At 43.3% G+C, this 21,383-nt stretch overlaps 3 protein-coding genes across 3 annotated transcripts; 1 reads left to right on the forward strand and 2 right to left on the reverse strand.

Moving 5' to 3' along the window:
- Positions 1 to 1,780: 1,780 nt before the first annotated feature.
- LOC148100786 (uncharacterized) lies at positions 1,781 to 3,334 on the reverse strand. The gene has a single exon (XM_087846773.1). The coding sequence runs from the start codon at positions 3,332 to 3,334 to the stop codon at positions 1,781 to 1,783; it is 1,554 nt and encodes a 517-aa protein (XP_087702899.1).
- A 7,803-nt stretch (positions 3,335 to 11,137) lies between these two features.
- LOC148100787 (uncharacterized) lies at positions 11,138 to 17,875 on the forward strand. The gene is made up of 4 exons (XM_087846949.1): positions 11,138 to 12,770; positions 12,948 to 13,974; positions 17,469 to 17,553; positions 17,870 to 17,875. Exons 1-4 carry the CDS (start codon positions 11,723 to 11,725, stop codon positions 17,873 to 17,875), a joined length of 2,166 nt encoding a protein of 721 aa, XP_087703075.1. The 5' UTR covers positions 11,138 to 11,722.
- Positions 17,876 to 18,517: 642 nt separating this feature from the next.
- On the reverse strand, positions 18,518 to 20,071 carry LOC148100788 (uncharacterized). The gene has a single exon (XM_087846774.1). The coding sequence runs from the start codon at positions 20,069 to 20,071 to the stop codon at positions 18,518 to 18,520; it is 1,554 nt and encodes a 517-aa protein (XP_087702900.1).
- Between the last annotated feature and the right edge of the window lie 1,312 nt (positions 20,072 to 21,383).

Here is a 21,383-nt window from a genome sequence, read left to right on the forward strand (position 1 = left end):
CGATTTAATTCGATTTATGCCATGTTATCAGTGTTTGCATTGATAGCATGGCTGTGGTGTCATATCAGTGTATGCTCTCGGTGTTTGCTGATATCAAACTGTGGTATGAGGACCACTGTGGGTTAATCTTTGTAGTGATACTCACTCCTTTTTTTTATTTAGACCTGGTTTAATTCTGGTATAGTTGAATATTTGTATATAATCCCAGCAGCTGTCAGACTCTATAACAGGGGTCACCAGCCTTTCTTAAAACTGAGAGTTAGATAAAACTGTGAACAGTTTGGTTCATCTTTAGTTATATGGTTCTATCCAGCATATTCTATCTTGATATGCTGTCTTATCACAGGTTAATTTTTCAAAAATATTAACAATGATTTATACAAGGAAAGGGCTACATACAACTCTTTATTTCTATTAATGTCTTACTTCATTCCTACCTGATTGACATGTTTATGAATTATGAGTGATTGGCTCACTATAGTGGTAAAAGTTGCCACCAATCAAATTATGATATGTTAAAGTTAAAACAAAACACAACTGACTGTTTTATATTATATCTAATATATATTATGTAATTATCCTTATAATTACAAAATGCTTTATGTAAGATTTATGTTTTGTAATTTAAATCTGACATCACAAAAGTATTTTGGTTTTAGTTTGAATATTTTGTAATTTTTTGTAATTTTGTAACTGCAGTACACATAATATTAATTTTGAACAATTTTGTCCAGGTTCCTTGCCACCAGGGACTCCTCCAGGACCATCGCGTTCAGTTACAGAGTCGGTGTGTCCACGGTGTGCCAGATCATCCCCCAGGTAGCGACGGCCATCTGGGACTGTCTAGTGGACGACTTCATGGCTGTGCCTTCACCTGGAGACTCATAGAGAAAGTATATACAGTGGTCCCTCATTTATTGCAGCAGGGTTTCTCAGAATAACTAGCCCCTCGCCACACACTTTATACACTTTATTTTTTTATTTTTTTTACACACACACATGAAGATTAGTCACAGTTTATAATATTTAAGTGTTTCTTAGTTTTAGACTAGTTGGTTAGTCTTTTTCAATGTTTTAAACCATATCCCAGGTTTTTACTTCACCATTTATGGAGTTTTAACAAGCAAATAAAAGACAGAGCTTAATTCTGTAAAGATTAGATGAAAAATACTCAAAGGATAAATTCAATTGGTTTATTATTTTGTTACATAAGTTGAAAAAAGTAAAACAAGTAACTACAGAAACAACATAAAAGGAAACTTAAACAATCAAATAAATAAATGAAGGGGGGGGGGGGGGAGAAGGGGTAAGGGGGGGAGGGGGGAAGGGAGGAGGAGAGAAAACCCCAACAATCCCCTCTGAGCAAGCACTAGGCGACAGTGGGGAGGAAAAACTGCCTTTTAACGGGCAGAAGCCTCCAGCAGAACCAAGCTCAGGAGGGGGCAGTCAACTGCTGGGACTGGTTGGGGGGGGTAGGGGGTAGGGGGGGGGGGAGGGAGGGGGAGACAAAACCCCAACAATCCCCTCTGAGCAAGCACTAGGCGACAGTGGGGAGGAAAAACTGCCTTTTAACGGGCAGAAGCCTCCAGCAGAACCAGGCTCAGGAGGGGGCAGTCAACTGCTGGGACTGGTTGGGGGGGGGGGGGGGGGGGGGGGGTGAGGGTGAAAAAAAGAAAAAAGATTAAGAAGGTAGGGAATATGTGTTAGGAGAGAAAGGGAGAGGGGGGACAGGAGAGGTGAAAATTAAGATGGATCACAGGTGGAGGAGGACGAGGCTAAATCATCTGAATAACCAGCAGACGCCTCTTTTCTTCATTTCCAGGTATTTTTCCATGAGCGCTTTTTTCTCCAGGATAAGGGTTCTCAACTGATCGTTTGTTTCTGCATTTTGCTCCTCGAGTTGCTTGCATCTTTGCTCCATTTCTTTTAATCCTGCTTGTTCTTTTCTAGGCTTTTCTTTCGGGTCTTTGTATGTTGCCTCCTCCATTGGATTTGCCTTGCACATGTCTGTATTTCTCTCTTCTTTTTTCTTGTACATCTCTTCTATCAGGTCGATTTTTCTCTTGAATACTTGATGCATAAGCAGCAGGTATTCATATTTTTTCTCTTGTTGTTGCTTTTGTGCCTGCATTTCAGTTATTTGGCTCTTCAAGTCACTGACCCTCAACAACATCTCATTCATGAGCTCTGAGTGTTCTTTCCTCATTCCATCGATCGTACACTGCATCTCTGAACATTGTCTTTCCAGTATTTCTTTTTCTCTTTCCAGGTCAGGTGTTTTTTCCCTCATTTCATTACAAAATTCTCGCAGTTCTAGATTCCTTCTCTCAAAGTCCTGGAGAATACGTTTTTCTTCTTCCTGTTTCTCTTTTTCTTCAAGAAGCTCTTTATTTTTGCACTCTGTTTCATCAAACCTGACTTTCAGCTCTACGTACATTTCCCTCATGGCTTTGAGTTTGTCCTCCATTGGTATTTCTGTTTCTCTTTCCAGTTCAGGTGTTTTGTCCTTCATTTCATTACAAAATTCTCGCAGTTCTAGATTCCTTCTCTCAAAATCCTGGAGAATACGTTTTTCTTCTTCCTGTTTCTCTTTTTCTTCAAGAAGCTCTATATTTTTGCACTCTGTTTCACCAAACCTGACTGCCAGATCAACGCACATTTCCCTCATGTCTTTGAGTTTGCGCTGCAATCGTATTGTCTTTTTTCTTTCCAGTTCAGATGTTTTTTCCTTCATTTCATTACAAAATTCTCGCAGTTCTAGATTCCTTCTCTCAAAGTCCTGGATAATACGTTTTTCTTCTTCCTGTTGCTTTTTTTCTTCAAGAAGCTCTTTCAGTTTGTGCTCCATTTGTATTTCCTGTTCAGTCTTCTGTTGGCGGATTTTTTCAATTGTTTTCTCAGCTTCATCGAGCTTTCCTTGAAGTATCTGTATCTCCTCAATAGTAGCTTTCTTTCCTTGAAGCTGGGCAGATGTTTCTTTTAATTCGGCACTCTGTGTTCCCGATGAAAAAATACGGGAAAAAAAATTCTTTCGTCCTTGACCAAACTTCATTCCCTCATTGATAATTTTTATATCAGGCTGCCGTTGCTGTTTTCCTTCCAGGTCTTTATTTCGTGCTTCCAATTGTCTGCACTTCTCCTCTAGTTGAAGCTTCTCTTCTTCAATTTGTTTAACTTTGTCATGGAGGTCAGAGTTTTCCTTCTGACTTTCCTGTAATGCCCTTTGGATTGATAAGACAACATCCATGGTTATTTCTCCTGAAGAGATTGGCTGGCCAGACCACGAAGGAGAGGCAGCATTATTTATTTTTCTTTGTCGGCGTTTTCGTCCCATGTTGGAGCCTGTGCACAGTGACTCTGAAAAGGCTTAGAAATATTTGCAAATGTATCTCGTGTCGAACGTTTGAAGTCTGCGAACAAACTGTTTTAAAATTGCTGCTTCTGATCCCTATTTATAGACTTCAGAACTTCAAAGGATCAAAGGTATTAATGATGTCACATCTTGTGACATCATCATTCCGTAAGCCAATCAGATTGTCACATGACATTTTAAAATGGGGATGTGTTTTTTTTTTGTTTTTTTGTTTTTTTTTAAAGTTTTTTTGGAGTTTTCACCATTTGCTCCAGGAGCTGCGCCTGGATGACGGCTGCTTTCAGCGGTACTGTAATGTTTGCATGCCTCAAACATTAATGATGACACCTTCAGTATTTCTCAGTTCCATTCTTTAATTCTCAGGCTTGCAGCGGCAACACAGTCTGCAGCGCTAACTTGTTCATCTACCGTTTTCTGTTGTCTCCTTTTTCTATATCCTCCTTCTGCCTTACATTCGACCTTTCAAAATAAAAGTTCTGTAAACATCACAATCACCTCCTTTTTTTTTTCTTTAACAAACTTAGGTACTCAGTGAGGTGAATTATTAATCTGAACCTATGATAACAACACCTAATAAAATTACTGAACGTTCTTATTACTTGAGTTTCTCCACACCTAAACATCACTTAAACAGCACTGCATTTGCGCAGATCTCTGACTAATCACTATCAACATTCAACACTAGAATACTGGTTACAGTGTTAGATTCAGGAACAACAAACATGTTACACGCAGCGTAACCTTTAACGGGTCACTGAGATATTCAAGTCTTAGATCTGATGTAATCAGACAGATGCATAGGTACGCGTCTGTTTGATCTGACTGGCTATCTGGGCTTGTCGTGTTGTGTGTTGTTAAGGCAGGGTCGACATGCCGTCCAGGTGGGGCATCTTCAAGTCCATGTCTGATTTTCTTGAAGAATGAGGCATTGCTGACAATTGAGTGTCCATCCCTTGTAGCTGTAATTTCAGAACCCTTAACTTTAGTCACTTTATAGGGTTTTGCATTGTATGGTGTGGATAATTTGTTGTGCTTGGGTTGGCGATGCAGCACTGTGTCACCCAGACTTGGTGAGTGTGGTCTGGCGCGACGAGTTGCATCTGCGATCACCTTCATCTTGATCTTTGCACTATCATCCCTTGTTCTCACTTCAGCATCTGAACACTTCCGTGGAGTGGTGTTAACGAAAGGGAGCTTGGTGTATAGCTGGCGTATTTCAGCTGGTGAGCTCGCTGTTGTGCAATGAGGTGTAGATCTGTACTCACGAAGAAAGATGTTTAGTTGCTGTCTCCATGGTGTGCCCTGCATCTCGGCAACTCTCAGTGCTTTGCATAGGGTTCTCGTAAATCTCTCAGCAATGGCATTCGCCTGAGGCCAACAAGGTGTGATTTTTGCGATGATGAAATCCTAGGTAGTCTGCAAACTGTGAGAAAGCCTCACTGTTCAAAGGAGGACCATTGTCAGTTTTTACTGTCCTTGGGATTCCAAACATGGAGAACACTTTGTCAATGAGTGGGATAACAGAAGATGCTGATGTTGAGCGTACACTTTCAACGACTGGATAGCGAGAATACTCGTCTGTGATAACGAGCAGGTATTCCCCCGTAGGGAGTGGTCCATAAAAGTCTGCACTGACACTGTGCCAGGGCGTTTCGGGTAATGGTGACATCTGCACAGGGTCAGTGTGTGTGACAGGTGTGCTAGCTTGGCATGGCAGACAGTTTTGAACTGCAGATTCTGCTTTCCGATCGATCTCTGGGAACCATACTTTGGTACGTAGCAGCGCTTTGGTCTTGACGATACCCTGGTGCCCTTCGTGTGCCAGTTGTATTGCTCTTTCTTGTAGGACAGTTGGAATAACTATCCTCGTGCCTCTGAGTATGAAGTCAGATGAGTCAGCTACTGTTAGTTCACTTTGAACATGTTTGAATGATTTCAAAATGTCAGCATGCTGGGATTTATCTGTTAGATGCCACGTGTTGTTCCTGATGTGACCGATGACTTCCTGCAGAACCTGGTCTTTCAGAGTCTCTGTTTTTATCTCGTGAAGTGTCATGGCTTTTGGGGTGGAGTGATAAGAGAAGAAATTGACATACTCTTCTGCAACCTTACATGCACGAGCACTTTCATTCTCCTGTGTTGGCACTGGATGACGTGACATAAAGTCAGCTGGATTATCAGCACCTTTTCTGTATTCCACTCTGAAGTTATATGGCTGAAGTCTCAGTCCCCATCTTTCTATTCTGGCAGGTGGTTTTGATCTTGGGTTATTCCAGATGATTTTGAGTGCCTTGTGATCGGTCACCAGTGTGAATGGATGTCCATAAACATACAAATGGAAATGTTCGCACCTCCACACAGTGGCGAGTGCTTCTTTCTCAGTCTGCGAGTATCTCGTTTCCACATCACTCAGTGCTCTGCTTGCATATGCAATAATGTGCTTCATCCTCTTTTCATCTTTTTGACAGAGGATGGTGCCCAGTCCTACTGGACTAGCATCAACAATCAGTTCAGTGTGTCTGCTGGGATAGAAGTAGGACATCGTCGTGTCGCTTGTGAGACTGACCTTGAGTGCCTGCAACGCAGTTTCTTGGTCTTGACCCCATGTCCAAGGGGTGGAGCGCAGCGGCTCAGAGATCGATGAGAAGTCTCTGATGAACCTTGAGCAGTAATTGGCCATGCCAAGGAGACTTTTGATGTCAGCAGGTGTTTTTGGGTTGGGAGCGTGTTGAACTGCTGCAACCTTTTTAGGATCTGCTGAAACGCCACCTGCAGAGAAGATGAAACCAAAAAACTCAAGTTTTGTTTTATTGAATTCACACTTCTCTCGATTCAGAGTAAGACCTGACTCTGATAGTCGCTTAAAGAGAGCTGTAAGATTGCTGTCATGATCAGCCTGGTCCCTGCCAAAGACTATAATGTCATCACTGAGATTTTTGACTCCGTTCAGTCCTTGCAGCGTCTGATAAATAGCATTTTGGAACACTTCAGCTGCAGAAGAGACTCCAAAGCTCAGTCTTTTATAGCGCCGAAATCCCAGATGAGTAGTGAACGTCGTAATGTAGCGGCTGTCAGGGTGTAATTCAAATTGGTGGTATCCTGCCCTGAGATCAAGTTTTGAGAACACCGTAGATCCATTCAGCTCATGGATTACATCATCAATCGTGGGCGTGACGTGTCGTTCTCGTTCGATTGCAGTATTTGCTTGTCTCATGTCCACACATATCCGTACTAGGGCTGGGCAAAACGATTATTTTCCTAATCGATGAATCTAGCGATTAATTTTTCGATGCATCGATTAATCTAACGATTCATTTTTTAATCCGATTCGATTTCGATTCGATTCGATTAACGATTTTTTTCCCCATTATTTGACTTGTATAGCAATTTCACATTTACTAATTTATGTATATAAATGAAAAACACAAATTTATTCATTTGAAGACCTTTTAATAAAAAACAAATTGCAAAATAAAGTTGTAGAGGTCGTACAATCAATACAATAGAGATAGCATTTAACAAGAAATGAAATGTGCAAACATATATAAAAGGAAAAGTTAGCAAAACATTTCAAATAAATAGCAACAATGGTGTCTTTAAACAAACAAATAAAAAACGCGCACAAGATAAGAAGTTGCAACTCGTGTTTGCATACATAAGATTTTCAGGAGGAGGACAGACATTTGTTTAGAACTCTTAAAGATGTCGAAGAAGCTCCTTTAAGCAATTACTTTGGTGTTCCTCCACCTCCAAAGAAATGTCAGGAGTCCGAACCACAAAAGAAGCGCGTATTCTCGGAAAAGTGGTTGCAGGAGGTGAGCTGGCTTCAAACAAATGATGAACGCACAGAGAGGTGGTGCAGAATGTGTCGTGAAAATTTAATAAATGACAAATTAATAAAAAGGCATGAACATTTTTTTGTGTATCGAAAAAATATCGAACCGTGACACCAAAGTATCGAACCGAACCGAACCGTGAATTTTGTGTATCGTTGCACCCCTAATATATATATATATATATATATATATATATATATATATATACACTCACGCACACACACACTGTTATGCCATGTGCTTTCATAGCATAACAGTAAAAGGTTAATGATAATCCCCAATGTTGAACATATGATATGCAGTAATCGTGATGGCTGCAAAAAATAACGTTTAAACAGCCATAGCTGATGGCACCTTTACTGGTGCACTGCTTTCTAGTCATTAGATGGCATAACTTTGTCCTATAAGATCAAGCTGGAGAAGCATTATGTATAAAAACAGCGTTTAAATAGGATGAAACACATTAAATTTGACAAATCAAGAGTTTGTTGTCATTTTGATTTTGCAAGCACTTTAACAATGTTGTAATAGTGTCCACGACGGCTACGTTTAGCAGGTGGTGCGTTATCCTTAACATTTTTCCTGCGGCCAATTCGCTGTCTCACATTTTCGTCTTCCGCCGATTCTGATAATCAGCCTGCGCGCATTCCGACTCATTTTGCATGAATTAACGGGTAAAAACTAGCGTTAGTAAAAAAGTTGAAAACTTACGGTGGTTTGTCCTTTGCAGAAGCTGCTCCTGGATGCCGTCGTGCTTTCATGATAGGCCATTTCCACCTCACAAAGCCGGCAAACGACTGAATCACTTCCTTTTCGGTTAAAATATCCCCATACTGTAAAACTGCGTGTTCGGGTGGAGTGGTTTAAGTCGACTGCAACTGCCTCACTCATGTTGCCGCTACTCGCTGCCGCCATGTCTTTTTTTGAAAGTGACGACGCATCGACGCAGATTTTTTTACGTCGACGTATTTTACGTGTCGACGTAATCGATTACGTCGACGCGTTGTCCCAGCCCTAATCCGTACGTCGTCCGGATTCTTTGGTTTTGGCAGTGTTACAATGGGTGAAACCCAAGGTGATGGTCCCGTAACCTTTTCAATCATGTCATCAGCTTCTAGTTTCTGAAGTTCGTCCTCCACTTTTTGACGTAAATGAAAAGGAACACGTCTGTGTGGTTGACAGGTTGATTTTACATCTGTGTTTATGTGCAGTTTCACTTGAAAAACTTTGAGTTTTCCAATTCCCTGGAAAAGTTCTGGGTGTTGTTCTACTAGCTTGTCTGCAACAGAACGTTGAGACTGAGAAGAGACCGCAGTGACAATATGGAGGAGTCCCAAGGCTTTTGAGGTTTCAAAACTCAAAAATATTGAAACCTCCTCCTTTAATGACAAAGAAGGAACACCTAACTGTTTTGTCTTGTTTTTCCACACTGCACCTGAATGCACCACACACAGGGAGAGACGTAGATGAGTGGTATGGGTAAATCTTGATGTCTGTAGAAGTCAACGTAGGACGTGGTGTCAGTTTGTTGTAGGTAGCTTCAGTTAAGCAGTTAGCAGTGGCCCCAGAATCGATTAGCACCGGTATCTGGGTGCCCATTACTCTGATTTCAGTATGTGGGAGTTTAGGATGTTGAGCTGTGTTCACCACATATACATAAGCGTCATCACTGCTGGATGTGTGCCCTGTCTCCACGTGTGCAGCGCTATCTGTTAGTTGATGAACAGTTTGCGGTGGCAGGTTTTTCTTCTACTTCTTTCCACAATGTGTCTCTTTTCTCTGTGAGCGACATTGCTTTGCAAAATGATTGTATTTGCCACAAGAATGACAGATTTTGTCTTTGGCTGGGCAGCCTTGCTCATGAGGATATCTGCCTCCACAGTTTCCACAGCGGTTATTCGGCTGACATGAGGGTGTCCATTTGTTTCTAGCCGTGGTGTCACGTCCTGTTTTGTGCTGTACTTTATTAACTGCAGCTGTCTTGTCAGCTTCCATCCCTGTAGCTTGCAATTCAGACAGCTCACATGCACGCCCATGATTTAATAGATCATCCAATGTTAAATCAGGTTCTCTGAGTGCTTTTCTACGCAGCTGTGATGATGTACAGCTTTGGATAATTTGTGTTTTGATTTCTGCAGTCATGTCTGCAAACTCACAGTTTTTGGCTAGAATCCTAAGCCTGGTGTGATAGTTGTCCAACGTTTCACCTGATTCCTGCACCACTTTCCTGAATAGATAAATCTGATACTGCGCGTTTTTCTTAGGCGCAAAGTATGCTGACAATTTCTGTTTTGTATCTGCGTACTTGTCGCCAACCGTTGCTAACGTGTCGTAAACGTCATGCACTTTTTCACCAGCCACATGCAGCAATAATGCTCTTAATCTCGCATCTCCAGTAATATTCATTGCCGTGGTGTAGTTTTCAAACCTCTGAAACCATTTCGTCCAGCGAGGTCCGACGGAACCAAGGTCGATGTCCGTGTCGAAGGGTGGAAGTGGAGTAGCGTGTGCAGCCATGTTCTTGTCTCCTAAGCTCCGGGTAGGGCAACTTCCTTCGTCTTGCTTTGGTTGTAACCTTTACTCTCGTCGCCAATGTAATGTTTGCATGCCTCAAACATTAATGATGACACCTTCAGTATTTCTCAGTTCCATTCTTTAATTCTCAGGCTTGCAGTGGCAACACAGTCTGCAGCGCTAACTTGTTCATCTACCGTTTTCTGTTGTCTCCTTTTTCTATATCCTCCTTCCGCCTTACATTCAACCTCTCAAAATAAAAGTTCTGTAAACATCACAGGTACCACCGTCTTTCCCTCGCCCAGTTTGAGGGCAAGTAGGGGTGGGCGATATAAACGATATCTGATAGAAACAATATAAATTTGGCCAACAATAGAGATTTTGACTATACCGCTCTATCCGATAGCGCATGTTGATGATGTCATCAAGCTGCGCCTGTTTTGGTCGAAAGCATAGCGGCGGCTAAAACCATTAAAATCTGCAAATTATGGCGGGTGACAGTCATAGCAAAGAGATGAAGCACTTTTGAAATATGGGGTAATATCAAACTTTGCTCTCCTCTGATACTTGGTCCTCTTTTACTCCCGTTACATTACAAGACATCAGAGGCCTGCTTTGTCATATAAAACAGACTTCAAGCCCCCTTGATGTCCTTCCATCTTCATTTTTCACTAGTGTGTTTGATTCAATTGGCCCCTGTATTGTGGAAATGATAAATACTTCTCTTCATACTGGCTCAGTCCTCAGCTTCTTTAAACAAGCTATTGTTGAGCCAATATTAAAGAAACCTCAGCTGGATCCATCTCTTCCTAACAGTTATAGGCCAATATCCAAATTGCCCTTTATATCGAAAAATTTTAGAAAAAGTAGTACTAGAACAACTTAACTATTTCCTGGATAAAAATGCTGTTATGGACACTTTCCAGTCTGGTTTTCGTAAATTGCATTCCACTGAAACGGCCTTACTTAGAGTATCTAGTGATATCTTGATGGCAGCAGACTCTGGAGAGTACACAGTGCTAGTCCTGTTGGATCTCAGCTCTGCTTTTGACACTGTAGATCACAGTATCATGATAAACAGACTCGAGAACTTGTTTGGGATTACTGGTGTTGTTTTAAAATGGTTTATATCATATCTGTCTGAGAGATCTTTTACTGTTTGCATGAATCATGTCACATCAGAATCAACAGTTTTGTTGTGTGGGGTACCTCAGGGATCTGTCCTGGGTCCAATTCTCTTTTTACTTTATGTATTTCCCCTAGGCCAAATTATTAAGCACTATAAATATATCTCCTATCATCTCTATGCTGACGACATCCAACTATACTGTTCCTTCAAAATGTCTGAGTTTTATAAATTGTCTAGTTTAAGTAATTGCCTGACAGAAATCAACAAATGGTTATATGACAATTTTCTCCACCTAAACTCTGATAAAACAGAAACTGTCATGGTCCTGGGTCGGTGACCCAGCGCTTTGAGTTTGTTATTAGTATTTTCTAGTTTATTCTGTTTTGTATTGGTGGTTGGGGTTTGGTTGTGTTTATTTTCCCTACCTGCGTCTCCCTCGGTGCTCTGTTCATGTCCCCGTGTTGTTATGTAAAACAGTCTGTGTGTTTCCTGTTTTACTTTGTAGGGTTGTGTCTCGTTATGTCCATTAGTTCCAGCTGTGTCCCCGCCTGTCTGCCATTACCCGATTACCCTGTGTGTGTGTATATATAGTGGGTGTCGGTCTGTGTTCGTTGTCGGCTCGTCTGTGTTTCATGGTGTCTGTTCCTCGTCTGTGTCTCTCTGCCTCCCACCCCATTTGTATGATCCGGTTGTTATTTAGCTCACCCAGTTTAGGTTTATGTTCTGTCCTGCCCTCAGTTCTGTTATTTGTACACTGTAAATTAAACCCTCACTCTTATCATCATATCGGCTGTCTGCATTTTGGGTCCTCCGTTTCCTCCACACCACACGGCTCACCCCGCCAGCCGTGACAGTACGAGCCGACCAAACATGGACCCAGCAGCATCCGCACCTTCCCAGGAGTTTCGGGAGGAATTGATTGACTCCGTTTCGAGGTTAGTTAACCTATGGCTTGAGCATGAGGGGGAGGAATTTCACCGCGCTGTAGAAGCCAGGCTACAGCAGCTTATTTCTGCTCACCCCTGGCTACTGGATTCTCTTCACCCGCTCGCACAGGACTTCATTCTGCACGAACTTCACCTTCACCCTCCAGCTGCTACCGCTTCCCGACCCAGCCCGGCGGTGAATGTGTTGCACTGCCCGCCGGGGAATCTGCGGCCCGGCCCGCCGGATGTGGAATTACCCGGCCGGTCGGAGCTATCCTCAAGAAAGAAGCGACGTTCACGCCGCCGACGCCCATCGCCACAGCCGGGCCCCGAGAGTTCTGAGTTGCCGGCTGTGGTGAGTGGAAAAGGCACTCTTTCTGTTTCGCCTGAACCTGTGACTGTTTGTACCGGGGCTGTGTTTTTTGAGCCAGCTGCCCAGCCGGTAGCTCGGTTAGCTGCCCAGCAACCACTAGCTCAGTTAGCCGCTCAGTCGTCACCTCCGTCACATTCAGCCTCACGACCCATAGCCCAGTCATTACCACAGCCAGACCGACTACAAACTACGTTGCAGTCCATAGCCCGGTCAATAGCTCAGTTGGTAGAAGACTCATCAGCTCAGCCACCAATTCAGCCATCATCTTCACCAACTCCTCCTGTACAACCAGCTAGGCCAATTCAATCTGAAAGAAACTATTGTTCACCCATCTGTTCCAGGCAGAGAGACAAACCACACAATCCTGCAAACGTTCCTCAAGAGCTGGCCAGTTCTGAGACTGAGACGCACTCCAGGGCCTCCCCAGAGGCTGGGTTTCAGCCCCCAGCAGACTCTGGACCCCTGGAGGTAAAGAAGCCAGCTGAGGACTGCACCCGGCTGTCGCTGCCTGAGCTGAGTCAATGCTCGGTGCAGCTGCAGTCAGCTTTGTGTTTGCCAGAGGCCACCGTGCCTGCTGGTTCTGATCTGTTCCTGCCAGAGGCCCGTGTGCCTGCTGGTTCTGATTTGTTCCTGCCAGAGGCCCGTGCGCCTGCTGGTTCTGTTCTGTGCCTGCCAGGGGCCCCTGTGCCCGATGGTCCTGAGACTGTTCTCGCTGGAGGGCCCGAGGAGCCCGTCCAGACGCCTGTCTCATCCGCTGGAGGGCCCGAGGAGCCCGTCCAGCCGCCTGTCTCGTCCGCTGGAGGGCCCGAGGAGCCCGTCCAGCCCCAAGACTCGTCAGCTGGAGGGCCCGAGGAGCCCGTCCAGCCCCAAGACTCGTCAGCTGGAGGTTCAGGAGAGCCCGTCCAGCTTCCTGCCTCGTCAGCTGGAGGGCCCGAGGAGCCCGTCCAGCCGCCAGCTGCAGCCTCATCATCCTCGCCGGCCGCAGCTTCATCCACACCGCCGGCAGCCTCCGTGTCTTCATCCTCGCCAGCTGCAGCCTCCGTGTCTTCATCCTCGCCAGCTGCAGCCTCCGTGTCTTCATCCTCGCCAGCTGCAGCCTCCGTGTCTTCATCCTCGCCAGCTGCAGCCTCCGCTTCACCCATGCCGTCGCCTGGTCCAGCTGCAGCCTCCGCTTCACCCACGCCGTCGCCTGGTCCAGCTTCCGCGTCTCCACCCACGCCGTCGCCTGGTCCAGCTTCCGCGTCTCCACCCACGCCGTCGCCTGGTCCAGCTTCCGCGTCTCCACCCACGCCGTCGCCTGGTCCAGCTTCAGCGCCTCCACCCACGCCGTCGCCCAGTCCGGCTCCGGCTTCATCCTCGCCCGGTCCGGCCTCTGCATCAGCTTCGCCCACGCCGTCGCCTGGTCCGGCCTCTGCCTCATCAGCGTCGCCTGGTCCAGCCTCTGCTCCCGCCTCGCCTGGTCCAGCCTCAGCACCCGCCTCGCCTGGTCCAGCCTCAGCACCCGCCTCGCCTGGTCCAGCCTCAGCACCCGCCTCGCCTGGTCCAGCCTCAGCACCCTCCTCGCCTGGTCCAGCCTCAGCACCCTCCTCGCCTGGTCAAGCCTCAGCACCCTCCTCGCCTGGTCCAGCCTCAGCACCCTCCTCGCCTGGTCCAGCCTCAGCATCCTCCTCGCCTGGTGCTGCGGGGGCCACGCCACCTTCAGGTCCCAAACTGCCGCCTCGACATCGGCGGTCATCTGCCAGGCCGCTTGTTGGGCGTCATCGTCGATATGGACGTCCTCCCAAACGCCGCCGCTACCTTCCGCGCGGCCGGCCTCCGGACCTGTGTCGCCGCCGCCGTTGCCGTCCGCGTGGCCGGCCTCCGGACCTGTGTCGCCGTCGCTGCCGTGTGCACGGTCGGCCCCCTGAACTGTTTCCACTTCGCCACCGCTGCCTTCCGCGCGGTCGGCTTTTGGATCTGTGTCGCCAACGGACAGAAACTCTAATTATTGCTCCAGACCACATGGTCCCAGAAATTAGACAGCATATCAGCTTCTTAGACCCTTCTGTAAAATCAAGCCTTAGAAATCTCGGTGTCATATTTGACAGCTCGATGTTGCTCGAGCAGCACTCTGAGCAGCTGGTCCGAAACTGTTTTTATCATTTACGGAATATCTCTAAACTCAGACTAATGGTATCAAAGCTTGAACCTGAGATGATAATTCATGCTTTTATTTCTTCTCGTTTAGACTATTGTAATGGCCTTTTTACTTGTTTTAACAAATCAGCCTTAAATCATCTTCAGACTGTGCAGATCGCTGCAGCACGTCTCTTAACAGGCACAAAGAGAAGATCACATATCACTCCAGTCTTGGCCTCCCTTCACTGGTTGCCTGTAAATTTTAGGTTTCATTTTAAAATTTTACTTCTAACCTTTAGGGCCCTACATGGTCAGGCTCCTCAATATTTATCTGACCTGCTGAAACCACATACATCTTCTCGGGCTTTAAGGTCATTAGATCAGAGACTGCTGGTGGTACCGCGCACTCGTTTTAAAACTCGTGGTGATCGGGCCTTTCAGACTGTGGCACCACGGTTGTGGAATTCTCTCCCGCTGTCTCTTCGCTGCACGGACTCCATTGATTCTTTTAAGAAACAGCTGAAGACATTTTTATTTAGAAAAGCATTTGATTAATTTCTTCTTATGCTGTTTTTATAGTTTTATTGTTTTTTATTGTTTTATTTACTGTTATATTGTTTTTATATTCCCATTTCCTGTGTTGTAAAGCACTTTGTGATTTTTATCTGTGAAAAGCGCTATATAAATAAATTTTACTTACTTTACTTACTTACTTGCAGTATATTAATAACTAACCTCGTATTGTGGCTGAATAATCTCAGTTGTTCTCCTGACTGAAGTTTGGCCAGTGTATAGCATCCTGCTATGCGATTGCATTTGTCCCTGACCACCAGAATCTGTCACATTAACTTTTAATGAGTGGAAAAAAGTTGGCGTTCATCCTCCAGCTTCACTGTGCTAATGTTATGCTAACATAGCTGTGTCGCTAGCAATCACGTAGCACATCATTATATACCAGGTAATCCAACTTCAGTAACCCTGCAAACACCACTGCTGTTTAGTTTTCTGTCTTCATTTATGTTGGAAGTGGTAGCAGAGCTGTACGTTTTAATTAGTTTCAAAAGTCTCTGTCAGAACATGGTATGAAATGTTTAGGTGTAAACTAGCGAGCTAACTTCCTGTTAACTCCTAACTCCGTTAAATTTAATAAATTCTGTTTTCATGGATGTAAAATGTAATTGTTACACCAGATAAAGCAGCAACGCTGATGATTTAATTAAAGATGAAAGAATTTAGACCGTTTTTAACTCTTAGTGTTCGTTTGACTTTGGGACCTGAAATGGACGGAGTTTTGGACCCAGATTACTCCGCGAAGCTCCTTACTACGGCAGCCGTAATGCTCTGACAATCCATCAAGCAGTGCGGCTTACCAAAGTTGTGCTAAAACATTTTTTTCACGTTTTTTAAACAATTTTTGCACGCAGAAATCGGTTCGAGGTCACCAGAATTCATACATAAGGCACACTCTCGATTTTTGAGAAAATTAAATGATTTTTTTTGTGGAAAATACGTTATACAGAAGAAAAGAATATATATCATTGATTAGAGCTGGGCGATAGAACAATAACGATATGTATTGCGAAATACCTTTTTCTCGATAGAAAAATTAAACTATCGCGATAGACCTCATCTCTCTCTCTCTCTCTTCCTCTCTTATAAAAAATGAATAGCCAATACAAATTAAGTAGTGCAGAGCCGAACCAATCACAGCCGCAGCATCACGTCATGTATCTTGTTATGTACAGCTCAAGTGCCAAGCCGCGCATGTGTATTTGTTTGGGAAGCAGCCAGCCGCCGTGAGGCCGGGTAATGGAGAAAATGAGTGTTCCGACTAGAGAAAAGTCTAGGTGACCAAGTTACCGAAGAGAGCACAGATGACGGCTCCAATGCCGGAGAGATTGTCGAAAGGAAAGGCCAGAGAAGTTCCGTAGTGTGGAGGTTTTTCGGCTATTTGAAGTCTGACAAAAAACAGAGTAACGCGCACTGTAAATTGTGCCGAAAGCATGTTTGCACAAAGTCTGGAAATACAACAAACCTTTTTTATCACCTGAAGCAGTACCACCCACGCTCAATCTCTGACTGAAAGCGCTAATTCGTCATCGAAAACAACCAGGGGAATCCCTGTGAAGCAGCAACAGTCAATTGAGTCTGCTTTCTCCAGCGTCTTACCATATGACAAAAAAGCTAAGAGACATAGCAACATAAAGAATGCCATAGCTTACTGTCTTGCTAAAGACATGCTACCAATAAACACGGTCCACAATGAAGGATTCAAGCAGCTAATTAAGGTAATGGATCCTCGTTACCAACTCCTTGAACATAAACATGTCTCTCAGACAGCGCTTCCAAAGCAATATTATATAAGTTAGTCAATTTTGTCTCTTCTTCTGTAAAATAAACTAAGATTTATTTTTAGAATTAATATTTTGTTTCTAAGTGGAACTGACAATTTAGTAGTCTGTTTTGTTTGTTCTATTTTGAAACTTAAAGGCTTTAGCGGCTACTTTTTGTGGCGTTTGTAATATTTGCCTTTATTTTGCCTAAACTGAAGCCTCATTTTAAGTACATCTGCCCTGTTGAACTTATTATGGGAAATAAATATTGAAATCAAAACAAGCTGCTGATTATTTCACATTTTACTTGTGAGCAACAGCACATTTAAATCTTACATATATAGTTATTTGGCTTATATCGTGATATATATCGTTACCGCACATGCTTCAAATTATATTGCGATATGGATTTTAGGCCATATCCCCCAGCCCTACTCAAAAGGTCTCATCAAGTCCCGATTTAATTCGATTTATGCCGTGTTATCAGTGTTTGCATTGATAGCATGGCTGTGGTGTCATATCAGTGTATGCTCTCGGTGTTTGCTGATATCAAACTGTGGTATGAGGACCACTGTGGGTTAATCTTTGTAGTGATACTCACTCCTTCTTTTTTATTTAGACCTGGTTTATTTCTGGTATAGTTGAATATTTGTATATAATCCCCGCAGCTGTCAGACTCTATAACAGGGGTCACCAGCCTTTCTTAAAACTGAGAGTTAGATAAAATTGTGAACAGTTTGGTTCATCTTTAGTCAAGATTTATGTTTTGTAATTTAAATCTGACATCACAAAAGTATTTTAGAGTTTGAATAATGTATTTTACAACTGCAGTACACATAATACTAATTTTGAACAATTTTGTCCAGGTTCCTTGACACCAGGGTCTCCTCCAGGACCATCGCGTTCAGTTACAGAGTCGGTGTGTCCACGGTGTGCCAGATCATCCCCCAGGTAGCGACGGCCATCTGGGACTGTCTAGTGGACGACTTCATGGCTGTGCCTTCACCTGGAGACTCCTAGAGAAAGTATATACAGTGGTCCCTCATTTATTGCAGCAGGGTTTCTCAGAATAACTAGCCCCTCGCCACACACTTTATACACTTTATTTATTTATTTATTTTTTACACACACACATGAAGATTAGTCACAGTTCTCACAAGTTGATTCTCACAGTGCAAACCTTTGTAGATTTCAAAACGTAAAAGTATCATTATGCCGTGTTTTTTCTTCGTCTGCCTGCCACTTTGGTGCATCTTTTTCCCTCCAGGAGTGATGATGTCATCATCACTCCATAAGCCACTGAGATTATCACATGACATTTATGAACAGGGATATCTCTTTTTAACTGTTTTCAATTTAACGTAATATTTAAGTGTTTCTTAGTTTTAGACTAGTTGGTTAGTCTTTTTCAATGTTTTAAACCATATCCCAGGTTTTTACTTCACCATTTATGGAGTTTTAACAAGCAAATAAAAGACAGAGCTTAATTCTGTAAAGATTAGATGAAAAATACTCAAAGGATAAATTCAATTGGTTTATTATTTTGTTACATAAGTTGAAAAAAGTAAAACAAGTAACTACAGAAACAACATAAAAGGAAACTTAAACAATCAAATAAATAAATGAAGGGGGGGGGGGGGAGGGGGAAGGGGAGAAAACCCCAACAATCCCCTCTGAGCAAGCACTAGGCGACAGTGGGGAGGAAAAACTGCCTTTTAACGGGCAGAAGCCTCCAGCAGAACCAGGCTCAGGAGGGGGCAGTCAACTGCTGGGACTGGTTGGGGGAGAGGGTGAGGGTGGAAAAAAAGAAAAAAGATTAAGAAGGTAGGGAATATGTGTTAGGAGAGAAAGGGAGAGGGGGGACATGAGAGGTGAAAATTAAGATGGATCACAGGTGGAGGAGGACGAGGCTAAATCATCTGAATAACCAGCAGACGCCTCTTTTCTTCATTTCCAGGTATTTTTCCATGAGCGCTTTTTTCTCCAGGATAAGGGTTCTCAACTGATCGTTTGTTTCTGCATTTTGCTCCTCGAGTTGCTTGCATCTTTGCTCCATTTCTTTTAATCCTGCTTGTTCTTTTCTAGGCTTTTCTTCCGGGTCTTTGTACGTTGCCTCCTCCATTTGATTTGCCTTGCACATGTCTGTATTTCTCTCTTGTTTTTTCTTGTACATCTCTTCTATCAGGTCAATTTTTCTCTTGAATACTTGATGCATAAGCAGCAGGTATTCATATTTTTTCTCTTGTTGTTGCTTTTGTGCCTGCATTTCACTTATTTGGCTCTTCAAGTCACTGACCCTCAACAACATCTCATTCATGAGCTCTGAGTGTTTTTTCCTCATTCCATCGATTGTACACTGCATCTCTGAACATTGTCTTTCCAGTATTTCATTTTCTCTTTCCAGGTCAGGTGTTTTCTCCCTCATTTCATTACAAAATTCTCGCAGTTCTAGATTCCTTCTCTCAAAGTCCTGGAGAATACGTTTTTCTTCTTCCTGTTTCTCTTTTTCTTCAAGAAGCTCTTTATTTTTGCACTCTGTTTCATCAAACCTGACTTTCAGCTCTACGTACATTTCCCTCATGGCTTTGAGTTTGTCCTCCATTGGTATTTCTGTTTCTCTTTCCAGTTCAGGTGTTTTGTCCTTCATTTCATTACAAAATTCTCGCAGTTCTAGATTCCTTCTCTCAAAATCCTGGAGAATACGTTTTTCTTCTTCCTGTTTCTCTTTTTCTTCAAGAAGCTCTATATTTTTGAACTCTGTTTCACCAAACCTGACTGCCAGATCTACGCACATTTCCCTCATGTCTTTGAGTTTGCGCTGCAGTCGCATTGTCTTTTTTCTTTCCAGTTCAGATGTTTTTTCCATCATTTCATTACAAAATTCTCGCAGTTCTAGATTCCTTCTCTCAAAGTCCTGGATAATACGTTTTTCTTCTTCCTGTTGCTTTTTTTCTTCAAGAAGCTCTTTCAGTTTGTGCTCCATTTGTATTTCCTGTTCAGTCTTCTGTTGGCGGATTTTTTCAATTGTTTTCTCAGCTTCATCGAGCTTTCCTTGAAGTATCTGTATCTCCTCAATAGTAGCTTTCTTTCCTTGAAGCTGGGCAGATGTTTCTTTTAATTCAGCACTCTGTGTTCCCGATGAAAAAATACGGGAAAAAAAATTCTTTCGTCCTTGACCAAACTTCATTCCCTCATTAATAATTTTTATATCAGGCTGCCGTTGCTGTTTTCCTTCCAGGTCTTTATTTCGTGCTTCCAATTGTCTGCACTTCTCCTCTAGTTGAAGCTTCTCTTCTTCAATTTGTTTAACTTTGTCATGGAGGTCAGAGTTTTCCTTCTGACTTTCCTGTAATGCCCTTTGGATTGATAAGACAACATCCATGGTTATTTCTCCTGAAGAGATTGGCTGGCCAGACCACGAAGGAGAGGCAGCATTATTTATTTTTCTTTGTCGGCGTTTTCGTCCCATGTTGGAGCCTGTGCACAGTGACTCTGAAAAGGCTTAGAAATATTTGCAAATGTATCTCGTGTTGAACGTTTGAAGTCTGCGAACAAACTGTTTTAAAATTGCTGCTTCTGATCCCTATTTATAGACTTCAGAACTTCAAAGGATCAAAGGTATTAATGATGTCACATCTTGTGACATCATCATTCCGTAAGCCAATCAGATTGTCACATGACATTTTAAAATGGGGATGTGTTTTTTTTTGTTTTTTTGTTTTTTTTTAAAGTTTTTTTGGAGTTTTCACCATTTGCTCCAGGAGCTGCGCCTGGATGACGGCCGCTTTCAGCGGTACTGTTATGTTTGCATGCCTCAAACATTAATGATGACACCTTCAGTCTTTCTCAGTTCCATTCTTTAATTCTCAGGCTTGCAGCGGCAACACAGTCTGCAGCGCTAACTTGTTCATCTACCGTTTTCTGTTGTCTCCTTTTTCTATATCCTCCTTCTGCCTTACATTCGACCTTTCAAAATAAAAGTTCTGTAAACATCACAATCACCTCCTTTTTTTTTTCTTTAACAAACTTAGGTACTCAGTGAGGTGAATTATTAATCTGAACCTATGATAACAACACCTAATAAAATTACTGAACGTTCTTATTACTTGAGTTTCTCCACACCTAAACATCACTTAAACAGCACTGCATTTGCGCAGATCTCTGACTAATCACTATCAACATTCAACACTAGAATACTGGTTACAGTGTTAGATTCAGGAACAACAAACATGTTACACGCAGCGTAACCTTTAACGGGTCACTCAGATATTCAAGTCTTAGATCTGATGTAATCAGACAGATGCATAGGTACGCGTCTGTTTGATCTGACTGGGTATCTGGGCTTGTCTGTCAAGGCGGGGTCGACATGTCGTCCAGGTGGGGCATCTTCAAGTCCATGTCTGATTTTCTTGAAGCATGAGGCATTGCTGACAATTGAGTGTCCATCCCTTGTAGCTGTAATTTCAGAACCCTTAACTTTAGTCACTTTATAGGGTTTTGCATTGTATGGTGTGGATAATTTGTTGTGCTTGGGTTGGCGATGCAGCACTGTGTCACCCAGTCTGACGCGACGAGTTGCATCTGCGATCACCTTCATCTTGATCTTTGCACTATCATCCCTTGCTCTCACTTCAGCGTCTGAACACTTCCGTGGAGTGGTGTTAACGAAAGGGAGCTTGGTGTATAGCTGGCGTTGAAACAGTATTTCAGCTGGTGAGCTTGCTGTTGTGCAATGAGATGTAGATCTGTACTCACGAAGAAAGATGTTTAGTTGCTGTCTC

The sequence above is a fragment of the Neolamprologus brichardi genome, chromosome 10 (genome assembly GCF_056152115.1).
Source record: "Neolamprologus brichardi isolate AB-2024 chromosome 10, ASM5615211v1, whole genome shotgun sequence".
NCBI classification, from domain to species: Eukaryota; Metazoa; Chordata; class Actinopteri; order Cichliformes; family Cichlidae; genus Neolamprologus; species Neolamprologus brichardi.

What these genes read in the sequence shown, in the direction of transcription:
- LOC148100786 (XM_087846773.1), bottom strand. Translation starts at nt 3,334, where the DNA reads ATGGGACGAAAACGCCGACAAAGAAAAATAAATAATGCTGCCTCTCCT.
- LOC148100787 (XM_087846949.1), top strand. Translation starts at nt 11,723, where the DNA reads ATGGACCCAGCAGCATCCGCACCTTCCCAGGAGTTTCGGGAGGAATTG. An exon ending in GGCCCGTGTGCCTGCTGGTT is followed by an intron (nt 12,771 to 12,947) that starts CTGATTTGTTCC and finishes CTGTCTCGTCCG; the next exon opens with CTGGAGGGCCCGAGGAGCCC. An exon ending in CGCGGCCGGCCTCCGGACCT is followed by an intron (nt 13,975 to 17,468) that starts GTGTCGCCGCCG and finishes AATTTTGTCCAG; the next exon opens with GTTCCTTGACACCAGGGTCT.
- LOC148100788 (XM_087846774.1), bottom strand. Translation starts at nt 20,071, where the DNA reads ATGGGACGAAAACGCCGACAAAGAAAAATAAATAATGCTGCCTCTCCT.